This window comes from Theropithecus gelada, chromosome 5 (assembly GCF_003255815.1).
Source record: "Theropithecus gelada isolate Dixy chromosome 5, Tgel_1.0, whole genome shotgun sequence".
Lineage (NCBI taxonomy): Eukaryota > Metazoa > Chordata > Mammalia > Primates > Cercopithecidae > Theropithecus > Theropithecus gelada.
Genome location: NC_037672.1, coordinates 155,496,704 through 155,517,765, shown reverse-complemented (window position 1 = coordinate 155,517,765; position 21,062 = coordinate 155,496,704). Strand labels below are relative to the sequence as shown.

The 21,062-nt window shown below is 37.9% G+C and overlaps 1 protein-coding gene across 10 annotated transcripts in view; it reads right to left on the bottom strand.

Moving 5' to 3' along the window:
• Window positions 1-16,864, bottom strand: part of RXFP1 (relaxin family peptide receptor 1) — a 124,688-nt gene extending 107,824 nt beyond the window's left edge. For all 10 annotated transcript variants that reach the window (XM_025385031.1, XM_025385030.1, XM_025385032.1 and 7 more), the window contains exon 1: window positions 16,552-16,864. Coding sequence is in view for 4 of the 10 variants with exons in the window: in XM_025385025.1 (XP_025240810.1) it covers window positions 16,552-16,666 (115 nt within the window). In the remaining 6 variants the exon portion in view is untranslated. The remainder of the gene's footprint in view (window positions 1-16,551) is intronic.
• Between the last annotated feature and the right edge of the window lie 4,198 nt (window positions 16,865-21,062).

The following is a 21,062-nucleotide window of genomic DNA, read 5'->3' as shown; positions in this document are numbered from 1 at the left end:
CCATCATGTCTAATTGCAGCTGTCTCTCACTTGGACTTCCTGCTTCCATGCCTGCCTCTTTTCATCCTGTTCTCCACACAGCAGCCCGAGGGATCTTTCAAAATTAAAGTAGATCATTAATGTGTCTTCTTCTAAAACTTCTACTGACACTCCATTGTTCTTGGAATAAAATCCAAACTTTAAACCTTTACCTTTTAACCTTACATAAATGGGCCAATCCTATTCACTAACTTGGTTTCTTTCCACTTTTCTTCCCTCACTTAATTTGACCTACAAACACTGTCCTCTCTTGATGTGCTAGGTTTGGTCTGACTTTAGAGTCTTGAGTTGCCTGTTCCATCTACGTGAGTGCCTGCATTGTTCTTACCTCAGATCATTACAAGGCGGGCTGTTCCTCACTCTTCAAGCCTCAGCATAAGTATCCCTCTCTTAGGGAGACTGCTTGGGATCCCTCTATCTATCCCTCTATCCCTTTAAATTCCTTGCTAGTTACTATCCTATTCCACTACTTTCTCCTTCTTCACAATACTTATTACTCTTTGAGATATCTTGTTTATTAGTTTACTTTTTGTTATTTAAATATCACCACCAGATTATAAATTCCCATAGGTGGGGGATCTTTCTGGAGTTGTCCATCATTTATTTCTGATCCCTGTATTGGTGCTTGGCATATTGTAGGAAGTAAAACAAAATTGAAGGAAAGGAAGAATGAATAATTGTCCGTGTGTCTGAAATACTTAGAAGAGTATTTTAAAATAATGGTGTCGTGAAGTTCTTTTTAATGCATATAGAAAGTAGTCCTTTTCTCCAGACTCTGTTGTCAGCCAGGTAAGACCCAATTTCTATAAATATCCCCCAAGGGCATTTCAGGCCTGATGTTAACATAGTCTGCCACCAAGACCTTGTTTTCTCAAAGGACGTAAGCCCTTTACCTGCCTCATAGAAACTCTAGGGACTACAGATTTTGTCTGTGAAACAACTAGACTAAGAAAATTTAATTGTTTTTTGGGGGGAAAAAGGGAAGGAAAGGATGAAAGGAAGAGATAGTTAAGGAAAGAAAGAGATAAAAAGAGAAATATTTCAAATGAGGACTAGCTCACCAGTAAGCACAGTGGTGGGGATAATGCTATATTTCCCACAGCTGTAGTTTGTCATCAACTATTGCTAAAAATCCTAAAGAGAGGTTGGATTTTAGATTTAGATTCTAGAGCGTATATCTGTACTAATCAAGTGAACAAAGCTATTTTTTCTAGTTTAGCTAGGTTTCTATTAGGTTGGTACAAAAGTAATTGGGGTTTTTGCCATAAAACCACAATTACTTTTGTACCAGCCTAATATAAATTCACAAATTGGCATAGAAGTTACTTTTTTTTGGAAACAGTAAACAAAACTTTGTGCATTCCATGTGTATGGAATTCTTTCAGCTCATAAGTGTAAACCCTATTTAGTACACCAATATTGCAACTCCAAAGTGTATATAATTTCCTGGCTATGTTATTTTGAAACAGTTAATACGAGTTTCCAAATATGCATCTAATTTATGCCAGAAAAGAATTTATCCAGTGGAAGAATATGACTTCGTTCAGTTGAAGGTAAACCACTAATCTTTTCATATGTGTATTAAAACTATAGTTTTCCGTGACCTATAGTTATAATATTTCTAGTCATGTTAGAAGGCATTAACAATGGTTTGCTTATAATGTATACAGTATTCGCAAAAAGACCCTATTTTAAGTCAGGTATCTCTTACAGTTCAATACTTGGGTTAATAATTACCCACAAGAATGACTGAATGTATTCTTATTTTAAAGATGTTCTGAGCAAGCTATTTCTCTAGATAGCATGTCTATGGTTCTGCAATTCTTAGGGAAATTTAAAGTCTGCTGGGGATATTGAAGTTATTGCTGATTGATGCATTTCCCATAATGCACCTTAAACTTTCAGCACTGTTTCATCATACTCTTAAGGTGTCCTTTATAAAGGAAAACACAAATGAGAAAAAGTAATGAATTTACACCCATGCATTAAACATATCATGGGTAGTACTATTGATTAAAATGTAAATATATTAAAATAGAGAGAGTAAAATTATATTCTTAGAGGTATTAGGCCTTGGTCCTATAAACACAATATTTTCAATTATTTGTCTATGTGCTATTTTCTACTGCTGTGAGGTTATAGTTGCTGAATAAAATCTCTTAAATCTGTTGACTGATACTTTCTAACAACCTTTGTGTTGCAAAGTTACTGATTGATTAAAGAGTACAGATTGTATGTACTTCCAAATAATGAGTTCATTCCATTTGATTCAAATAACTGTGTATAAGTATTTTGTCCATCCATTGTCCATTATTGTATGAGTCTTTGTTAATGTTTTCTGTTATGTTTTATTTATTGCCTTATTTGCAAACTGGATAAGAGGGCTTTCCAGAGTTAAAGAAAATAGTGAGTTGGAAAATAACACAAGGGAAATAGGAAGTGCGGAAAACACAACACAGACTAGATCAAACTCTTGAGAATGAAAAATAGAGATAATAGTCAGATATCTGTGGAGTGCAGTATCAAAAAGGCCAGTCCTATCACAGTCAGGGTATTCAACAAACATTCTGTAGTGTGTTCCACACATATTTTGTGTATTTTATAGATAGGAATAGGGAGAAAATATTTAAAAAATGTATTAAGGTCCTAGGAAAACAATGTGAAAACCAGTATCTGATTTGACTTGGTCATAGCCTATATCTTTCCAGTGACTCAAGTGCAATGGCCACGACCTCTCTAAGGATTGCTTTCAGTTTCTCACATATTAGTCCATTTTTGGTAATTTGCCTGAGTTACTTCCTTGTGAAAACCAGTAGCTGATTCGACTTGGTCATAGCCTGTATCTTTCCAGTGACTCAAGTGCAATGGCCACGCCCTCTCTAAGGATTGCTTTCAGTTTCTCATATTGTAGCCCGTTTTTGGTAATTTGCCTGAGTTACTTCCATTTTGTGCAAAACCTGGATTCGAATTACTAATATACTACCATCCTAACTCTGGCACGTAGCTTACAAAGACCTTCATGATCTGGTTCTGGTGATCCTCTCTAACTTCATCTCCAAGCATTACTTCAGCCCTCCTCTTAAACTACCCCAGACTTCTCACCGTGTTCTTAGCCTGCCATGTCCTTTCCTGTCTCCATGACCTTGCGCAAGCTGTACCCGTCCTTGCAGTGCCCTTCTCTCCTCTCCCTGGGAAATAAAACACAGCAAATCTGCAACCAGTTCAGCTTGCTTGGCTAGCTTGTTTACCTGTTAATGGGAATAGGAATTCTCATCTTATAAAATGAGATATAATAAATGATAAAATATTATATAATTATAAATCATTTTATCATATATTATCTATAATAGTAATATTTTATCATATGTAATATATTAATAATATAACAATATACATTATTTTATTATATGTAATAAAATAGAAATTACTTATTATATGTAATAATAATAAAAATGAGAGAGAATTTGATTTTGGTGTTTGTATGTGACTGAAAAAACTCAGGCTTGGGAATCAGATAAGCTTAGGTTCTGGACTAAGTGTTGATGTGCCCATGACCTTGACAAATTTCTAAATTTCTCTCTTCATTCTGGAAAGGTGAGAAAACATTACCTTTCAGGGTTCATGTGAAGATCTAATCAGACAACATTTATGAGTGCTTATCATTTAACCAAAACATTAACAATTTAACGACTCTTACCTATAACTTTAATAATGTAAATAATTCCTATTAATAATTAGAATAAGGCCAGCCACAGTGGCTCACGCTTGTAATCTGAACACTTTGGGAGGCCGAGGTGGGTGGATCATCTGAGGTTGGGAGTTCGAGACCAACCTGACCAACATGGAGAAACCCCTGTCTCTAATAAAAATACAAAGTTAGCCGGGCGTGGTGGTGCATGCCTGTAATCCCAGTTACTCAGGAGGCTGAGGCAGGAGAATCGTTTGAACCCAGGAGGCGGAGGTTGCAGTGAGCCAAGATCGCGCCATTGCACTCCAGCCTGGGCAACAAGAATGAAACATCTCAAAAAAAAAAAAAAAAAAAAAAAATCAGAATATCATAACATTGATTTAGAACACTTTATGTATCTAAGTACATAGAATAAAGCACATTATAATATACATTAAAAATCTGCCGCAATTTCCCCAGAATAAATTTAAAAGTGGTGTAGGTCCCTGGGAGACTAATTAGAGAAGAATGTGATCGAGTAGTTTCTAGGGGGTGAGAGTGTCATGTGAGACTATTCCTTACTCCTACCAATTATTTATTACACATTCTATTGTTTTAGACATTGCATCAGAAAGAATTTGTAGGAGAAATTTAATAAATATGCCTAATAATTTGGGATTTTTCACACTTTGAATAACACTTTTATACACTGGTATTTCATCTATAATATTGTGATTAGTGTTGATTAAAGCAATAGAAAAAAACATATAGAAAAGTGTAGGGAAAAGAGATTAAAAACAAAAGTTACATGAAAGGCAGGTATAAGTGAAATATGAGGAACCACTATGGGCAACAGAACAGAAAAGTAGGGAAAATTGGTATCAGAAAGAGTACAGAATTTTGAGCCAAGATATTTGAGTTAGAATCCAAATAGGGTAAGCACATTTTTTGTGTGTGACTTAAAAAATAAATGACCAAATAAAGATAGACTAACCCTATCTATCATTAGGCAAGTTTTGAAAATTCTGATTCTCCTATAGAAGTTTCTTGAGAGTAAGGGTAAATATACACATTCACTTATATCTATTTTACAGTGTTGGGAAATAGCTAAAAATTTGATATGATATGATTTTCAAATAAAAAGAGTGCATCTCTTACTAAGGTATTTCATTATAATGATTATTTCTAACTACTGTGGCTTTGTGTTTATAATTACTGATTTTAGGGTATGTCCATGTATGCTTCCTTCATGGTTATTCCTTTTTATTCTTCCACCACTAAAACTAGAAATTTAGACTGTACTTTATTGCTCAGGGAAGGCAGAACACAAAAAAACTTTCTAGAGTCCTCAGCTTCTTGGCTTTAAATTCCAAAGCTTTTTAGAGTCATGGCTTTCAATGACAAAAGACAGGTGCTTGAGAGACGAATATTTTTTCTTTCTTTTTATTTACTTCTTTTATTTACCATATTGGTCTTGAACATTAAGATCCAGTGATGAAGGACACAGAACATCCAGTCTTTCCACAACCTCTAGAGAGAGTTAAGGGTTAAGCATGTATGATGCCCTCAAAGCAGTTTTCCTGAATCTGCTGAGAGTGAAATGTGAGAAGGAAGCACCCTGTCCCTTTGGTATTAAAACTCTGTAGAGGGAGGGAGGAGGTGGAAATTGCTAAGAGAATTTAGGGGACTGCCTAAGCAGAAGTGATTCTTGTCTCGAATCCTAAAGTCCAGCTCAATGAAAGGGCAAGTCTCTAGGAGAAGCAGGGTCTTGATGTGAGGGAGGCGATGGTGAATGGGTGAGCTAGACCCAGAGCCTTTGTCAGCCCCAAATCTGCCTGAGTTCCCAATAGGTGAGGAAGGACACTTGAGGGCTTCTGTGCTCTCCTGAGAAGGCTATGAGCAGATGGTGGTGGCGGTCTTTGGTGATAAGCATGTGGATTAGCTGGAGAACAATGTGGAAGAGTAGTTGAATGCTTTGATGGGTGCTGGTGTCACCCATCCCTGCCAGAGTGAGTTAACCATCAGGAGTAGCTGGCAAAGTGACTGGAGATGTTCACCTGTCTACCTGCTCCTCAATTTTGATGTTTGTGAAGCTGTCACTGAAATCAGATGCTGTTGGTCAGAAGGGTAAAAGGGTAGAGAAGGTAAGATTTCTTAAGTGATTGAGATTGTATTTTATACACAGTTCTACCAAAAAGACACCTCCACTCATATATATGTTTATCACAGCACTATTCACAATAGCAAAGATATGGAATCTATCTATATGTCCACCAACGGTAGATTGGATAAAGAAAATACGGTACCATGGAATACTACACAGCCATAAAAAGATCATGTCCTTTGCAGCAACAGGGATGTAGCTGGAGGTGATTATTCTAAGTAAATTCGCTCAGAGACAGAAAAACAAATGCTACATGTTCTCACTTATAAGTGGGAGCTGAACACTGGGTGCATGGGTAAACACACACAAAAGGATGGAGACAAGAGACACTGGGGATTCCAAAAGGGCAAGGGGGTGGCAAATTCTGAAAAACTGCCTATCAGGCATTATGTTCATTACTTGGGTGATGGGATCATTAGAAGCCTAAGCCTCAGCATCACACGATATACCCATGTAACAAACCTGCTCATATACCCGCAAATGTAAAAACAAAAACAAAAACAAAAAACAACCAAACAAACCCAGATTGCATTTTAAAGAAAAAGTGCCTGATTTTAAAACCAAGCTACTTTGAATTAGCAAATTTAAATGTTCTATTATTTTATGTAGGAGTCATGAGCTCTGAATTTTAGTCATAGAAACATAAAATGTAATTTTTGCACATCTGAAGTTTGTGGTCTATAAACATGAAAATGTTTACACTATATATCGTACCTGGATTTGGTATGCTTAATGATGGCAAAAGATTTAAAGTGTGTGTGTGTGTGTGTGTGTGTGTGTGTGTGTAGTAGTAGTTTATAACATTTCCTTCTACCCTCAAACTTCATGTCAGAGAATGCTGGCATTACCTTTGTTATTATTCCCTGAACCCCTCCTCAACCCCATGCTTTCTGAGGAAAAAAAGGACAAAAACCGAAGGGTGGATTCTCCTGAAAAAATTAGAAGTAAATTTTGTGTTCGAGATGACCCTGTGCAGCAGGGGAACGTGTGTGTCAGGAGTGGATCAGGAGTGAGGGGCTGAGTGATTGAGGAAACAGAGGGGCAGAGAGTGAGGCCAAGGGGCCTTGGATCAAAGAGAGAGAAATAGTGAAGAGTCAAAGGCAGGCCAGGTGCAGTGGCTCAATCCCAGCACTGCGGGAGGCTGAGGTAGGCAGATGGCTTGAGCCCAGGCATTTGGGACCAGCCTGGGTAATGTAGTGTGCCTTCCTCTCTATAAAATTTTTTTTAAAAAAATAGGTAGGCATGGTGGCATACACTTGTAGTCCTAGCAACTCGCGAGGCTTAGTTGGGAGGATTGCTTGAGCCAGGGGGCAGAGTTTGCAGTGAGCCAAGATTGCATCACTGCACTCCAGCCTGGGCCAGGAGAGCAAGACCCTGTCTCAAAAAAGACTCAAAGCCTCTAGGGGATTGAAGAACAGAAGAGGGCGTGGGGCTTTCAAATTGAACCTGCTATTTTTACTAGCATAGGAACTTTGAAAAAAGGTGCCCAAGAGCCAGAAGCGCTACAAAAAGCTTTGTACAGATTTTTCCCATTAAAATGGATTTGATAGACAAATGACTTGCCACATTATTTTGCATCACCATTGAAGACAAATGCTCAGTGTTTGAGAAAATATCAACAAACCAAAGCAGTCCCTCTTTCCTGTCCAGGGAGCTTAAACTGCTGTGCCGCAAGTTCACAGGATCAGGGGTAACGACTGCAATTAGAAGGGCAGAAATAAAAATCTAAATTTGACTTTGCTAAACCGGCCACCTCTCCTGATCTTAACACAAAGAGGGAGGTTAAATGGAGGTTAAGAAGCTAACAGAAAGCATGACTGATGATGTCATTGTGTCTAAGTTTGAAATGTGTGAGAAAGTAGAAACATTTATAAACCATGAGGCAGTTTTGCAATTTCCAGCAAATCAGCCACAACTGAGAAAGTAAAAACGGCAAATCTTCTGGACCATTGAAAATGAATCAAACATTTCTAGCCTGCTCTGGGAAGAACCCATTAAAATATCAAAAGGCTGGGGTGAGCAACAGAGGGTGAGAGAAGAGGATAAAAAGAATCCGAGGTTTTATGAGTGAAGACAATGGCAGAGTGGATTGTGCTGTATCTCAGAAGCCAATGTGTGATGCACCTGAGAACAGTTATTTTCATTAACTTATACTTGCAATATGTGCCTGTGAAAAGCTTCCAAAAAAGCTTCCTAGGGCAGCTTATCTGATTTCTTTCACTAGATCCAGGCACACACACATAAATTTTGTTCAAAATTTGTCATTTCATATCTATTTGCATGTTCTATTTTATACTGTTTTAATTTAAACTCTGTAAAGTAAGATTTATCTGTTTAAATGGCTACAACTACAGGAATCTGCAGGGTCATAACTTGCTTGTATTATTAGGATCAGTTGTTCGAACCAATTTACACAACACTGAAAAAAATCGACCAAAAATGTCCATGAACCCAGGTAACTGCAAAATGAGGGAGGGCTATAATCTGCAAATAGTATGTTTAACAGGTAGCTATTCCCTATGAAAGTCCTCATTCATGAGGAGGAAGTATTTACTAGGGAAATGAGTAGAAATAAGAATTTGGGTTGCAAGATTTGGGACCAAGACAGGAGATTTCTCTTTGTGAGTATTTTGTCAGAAGGTGTGGTGAGACTAAGGAATACAGAGAATTATTAAGATAGGAAGGATAAATTAAGCACTAAGGGAGAAAGAGGAACTGGTTAATTAGAACTGGAAGCCAGTATCTAGGTTGCTTAGCCAGGAAAGGGAAAGCTTCAGGGAGTCCAGTTGGCACTAAATAGACAATCTGTGGGAGAGAAGCAAAGGAGGAGAAACCACGCATGTAGCAGGATCAAAACTTGAAGGAGTTTGGGAGCAGTGGCTCATGCCTGTAATCCCAGAGCTTTGAGAAGCTGAGGTGGGTGGATGGCTTGAGCCCAGGAGTTTGAAACCAGTCTGGGCAACATGGTGAAACTCCCATCTCTACAAAAAATACAAAAATTAGCCGGCATCATGGCACACACCTGTGGTATCGTATACTCAAGAGGCTGAGGTGGGAGGATCACTTGAGCCCAGGAGGCTGAGGCTGCAGTGAGCTGTGATCACACCACTGCACTCTAGCCTGGGCCACAGAGCAAAACCCTGTCTCATAAACAACAAAACAAGCAAGCGAAAAAAGAGATCAGACTTTCATGATAGCAGAGTTTACAACCAGTGTGGGATTTATGTTTCACCATATCAGGAATGAATACCTTGGGGTTGTTTAACGTAACAGTGAGGATGCTCTATGTTGCTCTGTGAGTGTCCTTTCAATCCCCACAAAGGTAAGGATTGAAACATGTTACTCTGTCTCAGGAAACTGTGTGTGCTGGAGTGGGGAGAGGGAAGAAAACAGTAAGTTTAGGGATATTCGACTCCCTACGACCAGGGCCTCCACTGTCAGCCCTCTCTGGCACCTGCATAGGCAGAAAGACAGAAGAGATGGCACTCTTTTTTGGTGGGAAGGAAGAGGTTATGGGAGCGGTGAAGCACACAGGTATTTGGTGCCTACATTATCTGGGGCACCCAGAAAAAAAGAGGGCATTTCTCTGGACACTAGAAATGTCTGATAAATTCTGATAGCCTATAAATTACTCCTGAGAAGTTGGCAAAGTTTCTTCTGCTGTAGCAATGCTCAGTCTCATTTTTCAACCTGTGGCACATGAAGCCTCTCTCACCTTAGAGGGGTGACCCCAATGGCCAGATTCATGATTTGCATGGCATGTGATGAAAAGGGCTGCCATCTTTAGAGATGACTCTATTGTCTGGGGAATAGGATAGGAGCATGGACTGGAGAGGAGATATTAATAGTGAAGACATCCACTGGGTGTTGACTTACTCTGAGCATTTTTTTTTCTTTTTCTGACACAGGGTCTTGCTCTGTTGCCTAGGGTGGAGTGCAATGGCACCATTTTGGCTCACTGCAACCTCTGCCTCCCAGGCTGAAGCGATCCTCCCACCTCAGCTTCCTGAATAGCTGGAACTACAGATGCTTGCCACCACGACGGGCTAAATTTTGTATTTTTTGTAGAGATGGGGGTCTCGCCATGTTGCCCAGGCTGGTCTTGAACTCCTAGGCTCAAGCAATCCACCTGCCTTGGCTTCCCAAAGTGTGGGATTATAGGTATGAGTCACTGCCCCCCGCCTTACTCTAAGCATTTTTAAAGTCCCTTTCATTAAAGTTCCTCTGGGCCCGGCTGCAAACATGGTGATGGGCAGGGGCCATGAGAACCTTTCTCTCCTTGGTTGTGAGAATGATTTAAATGTTTTTCTACAAGGTAGGTATGTGAAGAGGGATTATACTAACTTAGTGTAGTGGCAAAGTCTTAATCATTGAGGCTAGGATTTTGGTAGATAATAAATTTATTTTAATAATTTCTGTCTAGGTTCTGTTTTCAAGTGATATTTTACCCTTTTGATATTTCTTGCCCCTTTTGTCCTACATATGAAATTTGGAGACCCACTTTTAAAAGTGAATTAAGAATAAGGAGCTGAAAACTAAAGGGAACACAGCTATATGGCCTTAGTTTCTTTCTATGTGAAAAATGAGGATGTTGTCCTTTATAGCTTTACCTTACCTTCCAACTCAAAAAAATCTGATTTTTTATGAAACTGAAATTAAAAATAGTACTTGAGCGACACTAAATAGAAACTGTCTAAGTAATAGCAATTTGCTCAAGGATCAGACTGTGGGAAGTGGAAAAAGAAACTTCATTTTTCCTTAAATGAATTAGATGAGAACCAAGGGAAAAGATTAGTAGGAGACAACAGCATAACTATACATATATATATATATATGTATTTTTATAGTTTTATATATAACTATACATATATATGTATTTTTTATATATATATATATTTTTTTTTTTTGAATATGGAATCTCGCTCTTGTCACCTAGTCTGGAGTGCAGTGGCATGATCTTGGCTCATTTCAGCCTCTGCCTCCTGGGTTCAAGCAATTCTCCAGCCTCAGCCACCCAAGTAGCTGGAATTACAGGTGCCCACTGCCACACCCAGCTAACTTTTGTATTTTTAGTAGAGACAGGGTTTTGTCATGTTGGCCAGGCTGGTCTTGAACTCCTGACCTCAAGTGATCCTCCCGCCTTGGCCTCCCAAAGTGCTGGGATTACAGGCGTGAGCCATGGCGCCTGATCAACTATATGTTTTAATCAATGGAATAACTCATATAATTACATGGCCTCTCAGTTCAAGTGGATACTCAATCCTCTAATAAAAAAATTATTTAAAATATCAATAGCTTTTTGTTTTTTTAAGTGTGAATCTTACTATTAAAGAATATATCAGATTATCTCTGTTTCATTTGTACCTAATCATGTGAGTAACATTTTGGTTCAACTGAGCACCCTGTCTAAACGTAGACGTAGGATTGCATTTGGAAACAGGAGCTAAGGAGAGAGAGAGAGAGCTGTGTCCATCTGCACTGGAACTCAATGAGAACTGGAGTTCCTGGAGCAATCTGGGAGGAGGAGTTGAGGAAGAATGATGGTGAGAGAGAGGTGGAAAGAGTTGCTGGCACAATGGCCAGAGGCAAGGGCTCCAGGTGGCCTAGACCAGCTGGTGAAAAGTCCCAAGAGTACCATTCCCAAAGATTAACTCCCAGAATTTTTTTGAAAACATTGATGATTTCCAAAAGGCATATTCATTATCATAAAAGACTGAAGAAATAAGGAGACCCAGTTAATTTAGGTAGTACTGAAATAATTATAAAATGAATCTATTTAACAAATCTAATAATACCCAGGCTGCTATAAAATACAGTTATTTAGTAGGAAAATACCAAGTTCTAACATGAACAACACGATATCTCACTTTACACTGTCCTTTTTTCCACTTGATATTTATTTTTGTTGTGATAGAGAACAAAACCTAAATTTGAAATATTCACAACTTGCCCCTGCTTATCTCCAAAGAAGGAAAGAGCTTTTGGTTTAGTGGTGGGTCCTTGTTGTTCTGATCACAGAAATAGATGAAGCTGTAGAATTTAAAAAGATGAAAGAGTATTGGATCACTACACACAGGCAGGAAATAGAGCTGTTGGGGTTGTGGGGCTAATAAAATATCCAGGAGGAGGGAGAGGTAAGCTAACATAGGAATTAAGTCAATATTTATTGGCACTTGCTATATGTATAGCGAAGTGTCATGTGCTGCAAACAAAAGTGCTTTCTATATATTCAAATTATTGACATATACTAATTCATCAGTTGTTGGTGTACACTGAGGAATGTATACAAAGCAGATAGCACCAGCTCATAAGAGGAGATATAAAAACTCCTAGCATGGATTTGTTGAATTTGCCTTGGATGGGGAGGCCCTCACTGTAGGTGGTAGAAGCCCTGGATTTACCAGCTTTGAGACCTTGGACTGGTCAATATTTCCTTATGGATTAATATCTAAAATAGAGAAAGATCTAACTTGCGTGAAGGCCAGTGAGCTAGGTCAGGGGTCTGTTAAGGTCACTTTAAATTCTATATTATAATTTAAGAAAGTGTTAGAATCGAATCATGTTTAACAGCATAGGCTTTTTTAAGGAGATAGACTTGGATTCAAATCTCCTTTGCATCATTACTAGGAAGTGGTGCCAGGAATGCTACCAGATATTTCTCATTCTCTGTTTCCTATTTTGTAAAGCGAGAATATCTCATAGGGCTATTATAGGAATAAAATAAGATCATGTTTGTAAAGCACTTACATTGTTCCTCATCCATGGAGACCTCTCAATAAATGGGAAATACAAAAACAACTACACCTGTAAACATAAGGATTGAAATCAAATGGTCTAAATGCTTACAGTTTTTCAGACAAAAAGTTAAACCTAACTAGAATACTCAACTCCAGGCATTTTAGTTTAACAAGTTTGTACTAATGTGTGAACCTGTGCTTGAAAGACTAGTTCACAAACATAATAATTTCCCTTTATGTAGATCAGGGTGCATTTGCACAGATTCATTAATTTTCCTTCCATTTGAAACTTAAAAATATGATTCAAAATACATAGTAAAAACAATACAAAATTGCCAGCAGCCCCCACAATATAAGGTGGTGAGAAGTTATTTAATTCGTACCATGCATGTTACTCGGGTGAGGGATACCCTAAAAGTCCTGACTTGACCACTATGCAATCTAGGCATGTAACAAAATTGCACTCATGCCCCATAAATTTATACAAATTAAAAAAACCCAACCGCCTCCAAAGTATAAGGTGGAACACAGTATACCTCCGTGGTCTGCATATTGGTGTGTTTTTTCTCCCACCTTTTGGAATTGGATAAATATGCCCACATTCTCTTTTTCCATGTACTAACCAAGCTAACGGTCTGTTCCGGAATTGTCTCTTCCTTTTCTCTTGTTCATAGTTACAAAAGAAAACTGTTACAAGTTATGAGAGTACTGGCAAAGGCCAGGTAGCCTGGTAAGTGTCTCTAGGAGTCTGAAAGTGAGGACCTTACTAAGCTGGGCCAGTCCTTGGCAAAATACTAAAGTGGATCAAGCTTATGTTTGAACTCCTTCTATTTCCTGTATCTTCACTTGTTCCCTGCCTATCTAAAACATTAAGTAAAAGAATTGTTTTGCTCTTGGCTAACCCGGTGAAACCCCGTCTCTACTAAAAAAATACAAAAAACTAGTCGGGCGAGGTGGCGGGCGCCCGTAGTCCCAGCTACTCGGGAGGCTGAGGCAGGAGAATGGCGTAAACCCGGGAGGCAGAGCTTGCAGTGAGCTGAGATCCGGCCACTGCACTCCAGCCTCGGGGACAGAGCGAGACTCTGTCTCAAAAAAAAACAAAAACAAAAACAAAAAAAACTCAAAGAATTGTTTTGCTTAGTGAAATCATTTAAGAAATAACAAAGCATTGTCTGATAATAACTTAAAATACAAGTTGTCCTGGGGATTGCTTTTTAATTATGAATTTTGAAATAATTACATACTTACAAGAAGTTGAAAAAATAGTATAGAGAGGTCCTATACAGCTTTCACCCAGCTTTCCTTAATCTTACATAGTTTTAGTACATTACAAAACTAAAAAATTAACATTGGCACAATACGATTTATTAGACTATGGACAGAAGGATTTTTAAAGAGTGAAAAATTCTTAAGGCTAAAAGGAAATCTTTTCTAAGTCTTAATGTCACCTCTGTTTGTGTGGGCCTCAATTTTTGCACTTGTCTTATTGAATTGAATTTTAGATCAACTTGCGGTCTTCTCCATTCTATCCCTTCAGAGCAGGGACCATACTTACTTTAATAAGACAGGTGAATAAAGCATGGTCACGCTCTGGCATGCATAAGTATTTTTGGTTGAAAGGATGACTAATAGTTGCTTACGTCTGTAATGGGCTTCATAGTTTTCAAAGCCCATTTATACACATTATGGCTACTGAGAATTATCATGGTCTAGGGGAGAGAGCACGGGCTTTGAAAGCATTCCAATCTTGGCATTTATTAGCTCGAGTCTTGTGACAAGGCACTGAATGTCCTACCTCGTGTGCTTAATTGTATCCACATAATAGAGTTGTTGTGAAGATTCAGGAGGTAATTTTTGTAACAAAGAACGGAACACAGGAGGTCTGAGAGGTAGACAGGGTAAAGGATTTGATTGCCATTTCACATGCTCAGAAGAGGTAAATCATTTGCTGAAAACCATAGAACTGGTACATGGTAGTGCAGCTAAGCATCTTAGGTTAGGTGTCTTCCATGATATCACATCGCCTTTCCCGTAACAGGAAAGTGGATATAAAAACAAAATAAAACAAAACAAACACACGGAGAAACAACCACCATGGGGCATTTACAGAGGTTTAAGAATTTGTTCTTATGCGTGGTTGTTGATTTCCGTTGCTGTGTGCCCAGGAAATTCTCACTTACGTGAAGCCTGGGTGAGGGGCTAAACTCAAGGTGAACCCTGGCTGTGGGTGCTATTTCAGGGGGTCCCTGACAAGTGTTCCCCCACCCTAACATGCAGTTAACACCATGTAGCCAGGAACTGGCTTGCCAAACTTTGCTGCAAATGTTTATGCCCTCATTTCCTGGGGAAGGCGTGGAAGGATGAGAACTTGGAGCTCTCAACTTACACTACATTCCCAAATTTTCTTTTGAATCAAAAGAGAAGTTAAATTTAAAGAGACAGAGGGTTTTGGCATCATCATGACCACCATCATTATTATTCCCTGCTCATGAAAATAATTAACAAAAACGTACATGTAAACATGGAATTTTTTTCCTAACCTGAAATGACTGGTAACACAGTGGTCAAAATTGCTTCTCAACCTGCCCTCAACACCTTTTATATACCCTTAAATTCTTTATACTAGAATGACTATTCTGGAAATATTCCTCTGGCTTATTTAATCTATTCACTTCATTGAAATGGAAAAGGGATGGTAAAATATGGTATTATTTTTTGAAGCTGTTGGCCACAAATGTCAAAAGCTCTGGTAGTTTAAACATGGAATTATAATTAGAAACATTACATTTTCAGTGGTGGTTTGCAATTTATTGTTTTCCCTTCAGTTAAAAAATAGGAATGTCAGTAATCAAGATTAGAGATGGAGAAAGCTAGGACTAGAATATTTCCCTGGGATTCTGAATAGTTTCTGTGGTTTTGATGCCATCCTTTAATTTTAACTCTAGATGAGATGGAGTAGAGGGAAGGAGGAAAGAAGGAGAAAAAGGAAAATATAATCACTTTGACACATTGCAATTGGGAGAGTCAGGATTGAAAGTTACCCTGAGACATTCCTTAATAGAAGAGCTTAGAGTTAACAAAACTTATGCAAACTTTTAAGAGACAGAACTATAAAAAGGCTTGTTAACTTCTCAATTAGTGAAAGCCCACATTCCCGGAATCATAAAGGACTAAAGATACCCAGAAAGTTTTGTTCTTGGTTTGGCTTTGACTTTTTCATATTTATTACCTAAGAAACAAAAACATTTTATTTCTATGTACATACTATAATTCAAATGGAGCTTAACACACAACAGCTGTTTCCCTTGAATTTAAAAAAGATTTTCTGAAAAATAAACCATAGCACACATAGAGAAAACAAAATTTGCCCTTATAGTAAAAATAACATGCCCACTTGGAGCTTCTTTTGTGCCTATGTTTTTCATTGCTTTGTGCTTTCCCTTGTTTTTCTTTCAAGGAACAGTGATAAATCTTGCTAAATAAAAAGAGTTTTAAGAATGCATCTCCCTGCCCAGAAGCACACCTATGATAGCAAATCACAAAGGATAAGGGCGAGAGAGCATTACAATTACACAGAAACTGGCACAAATGTGAGGACTTTCCTAGGATTTTTCAATGAACATATTCCTTGAATACAGTTTAAGAATCACTTCTCTTTAAACATTATAATGTTGCTTATAATATCAATTATATGAATTGGTTATTATGAAGCCTAGGTTTACATGGCACATCAGTCTTGCTTCACTATTGACTATGATAAGATATTACAGTTTTTAATACAAATACCAGACATTTACTAAGAAGAACAATTCTGAAGTGAGATTACAATTTTATCAGTAAATGCATTTTATCTTAAAAGCATAAATATAAGGAATAAACATTTGTGCTTGCGGTTATTCCACAAAATACTAAGGTATACAAAATTAGATACTGAGCATACTTACAATATTTTCCAATAATTAAGATGTAGAAGAAGACAGGACCAGATGTCATTTCCTTCTCTCTGAGCAACTGATTAATGAAAGTGAACAAAATTTGGTCTTGGTTTCTGAATCGCATACAGCTCACGGTGGTTGTGTGCTATTTCTGTCTGCAATCTTAGCAGCTACAAAGCAGTCCTCCCTCCTTCCACTCCCATTTCCTTTCTCTGTCTCTTTCCATTCCCTCTTTTTTTCTTTCCTCCTTTCTATTCTCAGGATCTCTCCTCCCCGCCCTCCTTCTCTAAATGTCCTAATCTCCTTCTTTACACATATGCACGCGTGTGCATGCACACACACACACACACAGCTGAGCAGCAATAAAGTTTCAGAGAACACACAGGATATCTACAAACGAGGGTGTATACAAACTCTGAGAAATGTCTGAACTGATCAAAGATACACTACCAGAAAGAAATTGAGCTAGAGATATCTCATAAGCAAAAACATATTTTTTCCCCTTGTGACATAGGACTAGGAAAAGAATGGAATTACACAGGGCAAAATGCCTTTGTGGAATTAACTATGGGGTAGGAATTAAAGTGTAACTACAGCAATCGTTTATAAACTGTTTGAGTTTGGGAATTCGAACAATAGGATATTGTTGAAAGAAGAATACAAAGGAATAAAACAACAACTTAAAATCCTTTTGAACTTGTGAATTTTGCTACAATGGAGACCATGACATGTCACTGGATGTCCTGGAGCAAAGCCGGCCTGGGTTTAAATTATAGGTCCCCTGTGACTTTAGAGTTATGCAGGTGCTGACCCTTGGCTGAGCCTTGCTTTTCTGGAGCAAAATATGTACGCAACAAGGTAGCTCTGATGGCCAGCACAGGGCATAGTGAGGGGTGTAGGTCCTACTGCATTACAGGTGATTATTAAGTGTCAGTCATTCATATGGTGATTTTTATTATTTGACCAGTTGGGGAAAAAGTATGAAAATGCAATGAACATTTCTGTAGACTGCATTTTCTTTTAACCAGACTGGGTCATTCTTATTTTGCAACCTGCTGATGAATTTCTGGAACAAATGAGTAGTAGCCCTTTGACATGAGGAATTTATTTTTGAGGTTAATGCTCCCTACTTGTAGATATACAAGTAGAATCTGCTTGGATTACATATCTGTACATCATTGACTTCAATATAATAAGCCTATTTCTAAATAAGGGCTAAAAGGTTATACTAACACTGCTTCCTCTCCCCATAAATATAATTAATTCCATGAAAGAAGAATTATAGAAATCTTCACAAGTCCTTATTCATTTAGCAGTAGATTTATTTAGCGAAGACACTGTTCTTTTGATGGACATGCTTATGGTTAACTGAATTTAGTCCCATAAAATGTTCACTATTTTTAATAATACTTGAAATATTTTAAGACTATTATGTGGGTGGTTCATGGATTTTTTAAAAAATTATTTAGAAATAGCAGTTTTTTGGAAGGATGCTGTGGAATATGTCAAGGGCAGTATCAGAAGGAGGACCCATAAGAAGCTTCTTAATAGTAAAATTGAAGAACTTGCTTTGGGAAGTGTCAATAAAAAGTAAGCTGTTGATACAGAGGTCTTCAAAATCATTCTGATGTTATTGTGCAAACTTTGAAAATTTTGCCTGAGCGCATTATCACAGATACATACAATTAGTGGGCCGCTAGCCAGGAAGTACTCGTTAACAATGTATTTTAAATCTTCTCAAATTATCAGGGCAAAATTTCCAAATCATCTGTCATTTTACTAAGAATCTATTAGGTTTTACTAAAATAGATGTTTATCTGAATGAATAATTTTCATTGTCACTTCTGTCTTATTTTTGGCAAAGGCAGTGAATCTGGCATATTAGTTTTATAGAAGTATTTTGGTGGCAAAACCCAAAAGTGAATATAATATACCCTGGCCATACATTGAGGTAGGTACTGTTTGTACTATGGGCTGGAGAATTCCTTATTGTGAGAGACTGTCCCTTACACTGTAGAATGTTTAATAACCTCCCTGGCCTCCACCCACTGGATGCCTGTAGCACTCTCCAGTTGCAACAATTAAAGGTGTCTCCAGCAGTTGGCAAATGTTCCTGAAGGACAAGATCACTCCTGGTTGAGAACCACTGCATTGTAGCAAAAGACTCCCCTAAGTAATCTTTAGGTATTATTATTATTATTTTTATTATTATTAAACCAGATTACTGAAATAGAATTCTTCTTAAGATTTGAATTAAAGTGTGTTTTCTCATTCTCTTGTTTTGCAGTTTGAAGACACATATTAAAGAGTTTTAAAAACAAATAGATAGTGTATGTTCTTAGCCTTCTCTTCCTGCCTACATTGTTCAATTATAAACTTGCACTCTGGGCCCAGTAGAATCTGTGATGTCAATGCCTCCACTTGGCTGAGCATGTCAGGGGTTTCTACCCTAGACACGGGCTAATAGAGGCCGATACCCTTTCTTATCTTTGAATCTCTTTTTAAAACCTTATTGAGGCTCTTTGAATAATAACAAAAACTTCTATTTGAAAATTACTTCTCAAACCAACCTAGTGAGTCAAACCAAACAAGCATTGTTAACCTGCCTGCACTGTACAGATCCACAATAATCTTGTGGCTTTTCCATCCTACCATGACAGAAATAAACCATGACTTTTTTTTTTTTTTTTTCCCAGTATCGTGTTTTAAAACTGGGTAATGGCACTTGAGGGCTTCTGTCCATGTTTCTGAACCTTTTCACAATCACCATTTTTCAACAGTAGAAAAAGCCATTTTATGGTGTGTTTTTTTGATTGTAGACCTGGGAAAGTCCCAGTGCGAGAGGCTGGTAAAACCTCAATAAGACCTTCATCATGTAGAGATATTCGGATAATAGTAAACTAACCATACATTAAAAATATTAAGTGCAATCTAAAGGCTAAAATGCATGCTGCCAAATTGTTCATTCTATGCATCCATTTCTAGTTGACAGCTGTCAGTCAGGCAAGACCCTTGAGGAACTCATCACCTCTGTGTCACACCAAAAATACTAGCTGCTTGATTTAGCATTAAACAATTCTGAAATGAAATAACTTTTAGGGAGTGATACCTAGCAAAATGTGCAACTAGGACAGAGCAGTTAGTAGGCACAGGTATTTCTTAAAATATTTTGTATAAAATCTAAACAATTTTACCCTAGATGAAAACTGACCAGAAGCTACTGTCATTTTAGCAGGAAATCAACCATTACATTGTAAGCCAAATCCCATGTGGATTTTCGTGTTGCCCTATATCCAGTTGAGGGATATAACAGGGAGATAACAGAATTTAGTGACCCTCTGCAAAGTTGGTAATGTGAAGAAGAGGAGGGCAGTGTCAACAAGTCAACAAGCTCAACATTTATCTATCCATCTCTGTATCATCTTACACAATAAGTGCAAACTCTGGGCAGGGCTTAGTATTAACTTTGTTTTACATAGTTCCCTTAACTGAATATATTCAAGCTTTAGGCTTATTCTATCTAGATTGAGCCTACCTTGCTCAAGACTGATGGGATAAAATAAGTGATATAGTCTGTTGACTGGGTTAGTGGGTGGGATCTGGAAATTAACCTTGCTGTTTCATGTCTGGTAACCTGTGTGTTCTCTAAGCAGCCATCTTTCTTCCACTTCCCTCACAACCTTAATGCGCATGCTCAGTCACTGTGGTTAAGCTGCAGCTGCTTCAGATTTCTTGATCGCACTTCAGCCACTTGGCTATGATTGGAGCCTTGTCTCTAAGTCCACTCACTTGCCTATGATCTAGCTTGCTTTTCACCCCATGGGATCAACTCACGGGAGATCTGGTGCTCTTTGCCCTAGCCTGATAATCTCAATGTTCTCTCCTTTGGGCACTATCTCCTGCTGATGCTTCTTTGTGCTTCATTTGAGGCTACCTGATTTATACCAGGGTATTTCCTACATGCTGGAAGACAGAATAAATTAGAAAAGTAAAAGTGGCTTGTTCCAGAAATACCAGTAGAACATTGGGAGTTCTGGTCCCACTTTTGCTCCTAATTCGACATGTAAACTCTGATAAGTCACTTAAAAGCTTTAGTCTTTTTACCTCACTAGTAAAACAAATAGTCAATCTTTTAGATGTATTATAGCCCTGTCACTTTATGAAATATGATACTCTGCTTTAAGATAATTTATGAATTATGGAGACAGAATGCACAAAGCTGATTGTCTGAAATACATACATATTTTTACATTTTTCAATAAATATAAATTGATGCCATGAACATAATGTATTAAAGGAGGTATGAGAGATCATCAAGGAGACTGGTTTGGAGGGCCGGGTAGGGTCAAGTGTGGAAGATTTTTTAGAGAGGAAGAGCTGTGTACTGAGTGTGGAAGACAAAGACATAGACTGAGAGAGAGTAATGGAAACAACATTTCATATCAAAGACAAGTGAGTGCAAATGCTCGGCATGTGCAAATAGCAGGTCTGGATGGGTTTATGGCCAGAAAATAACATAA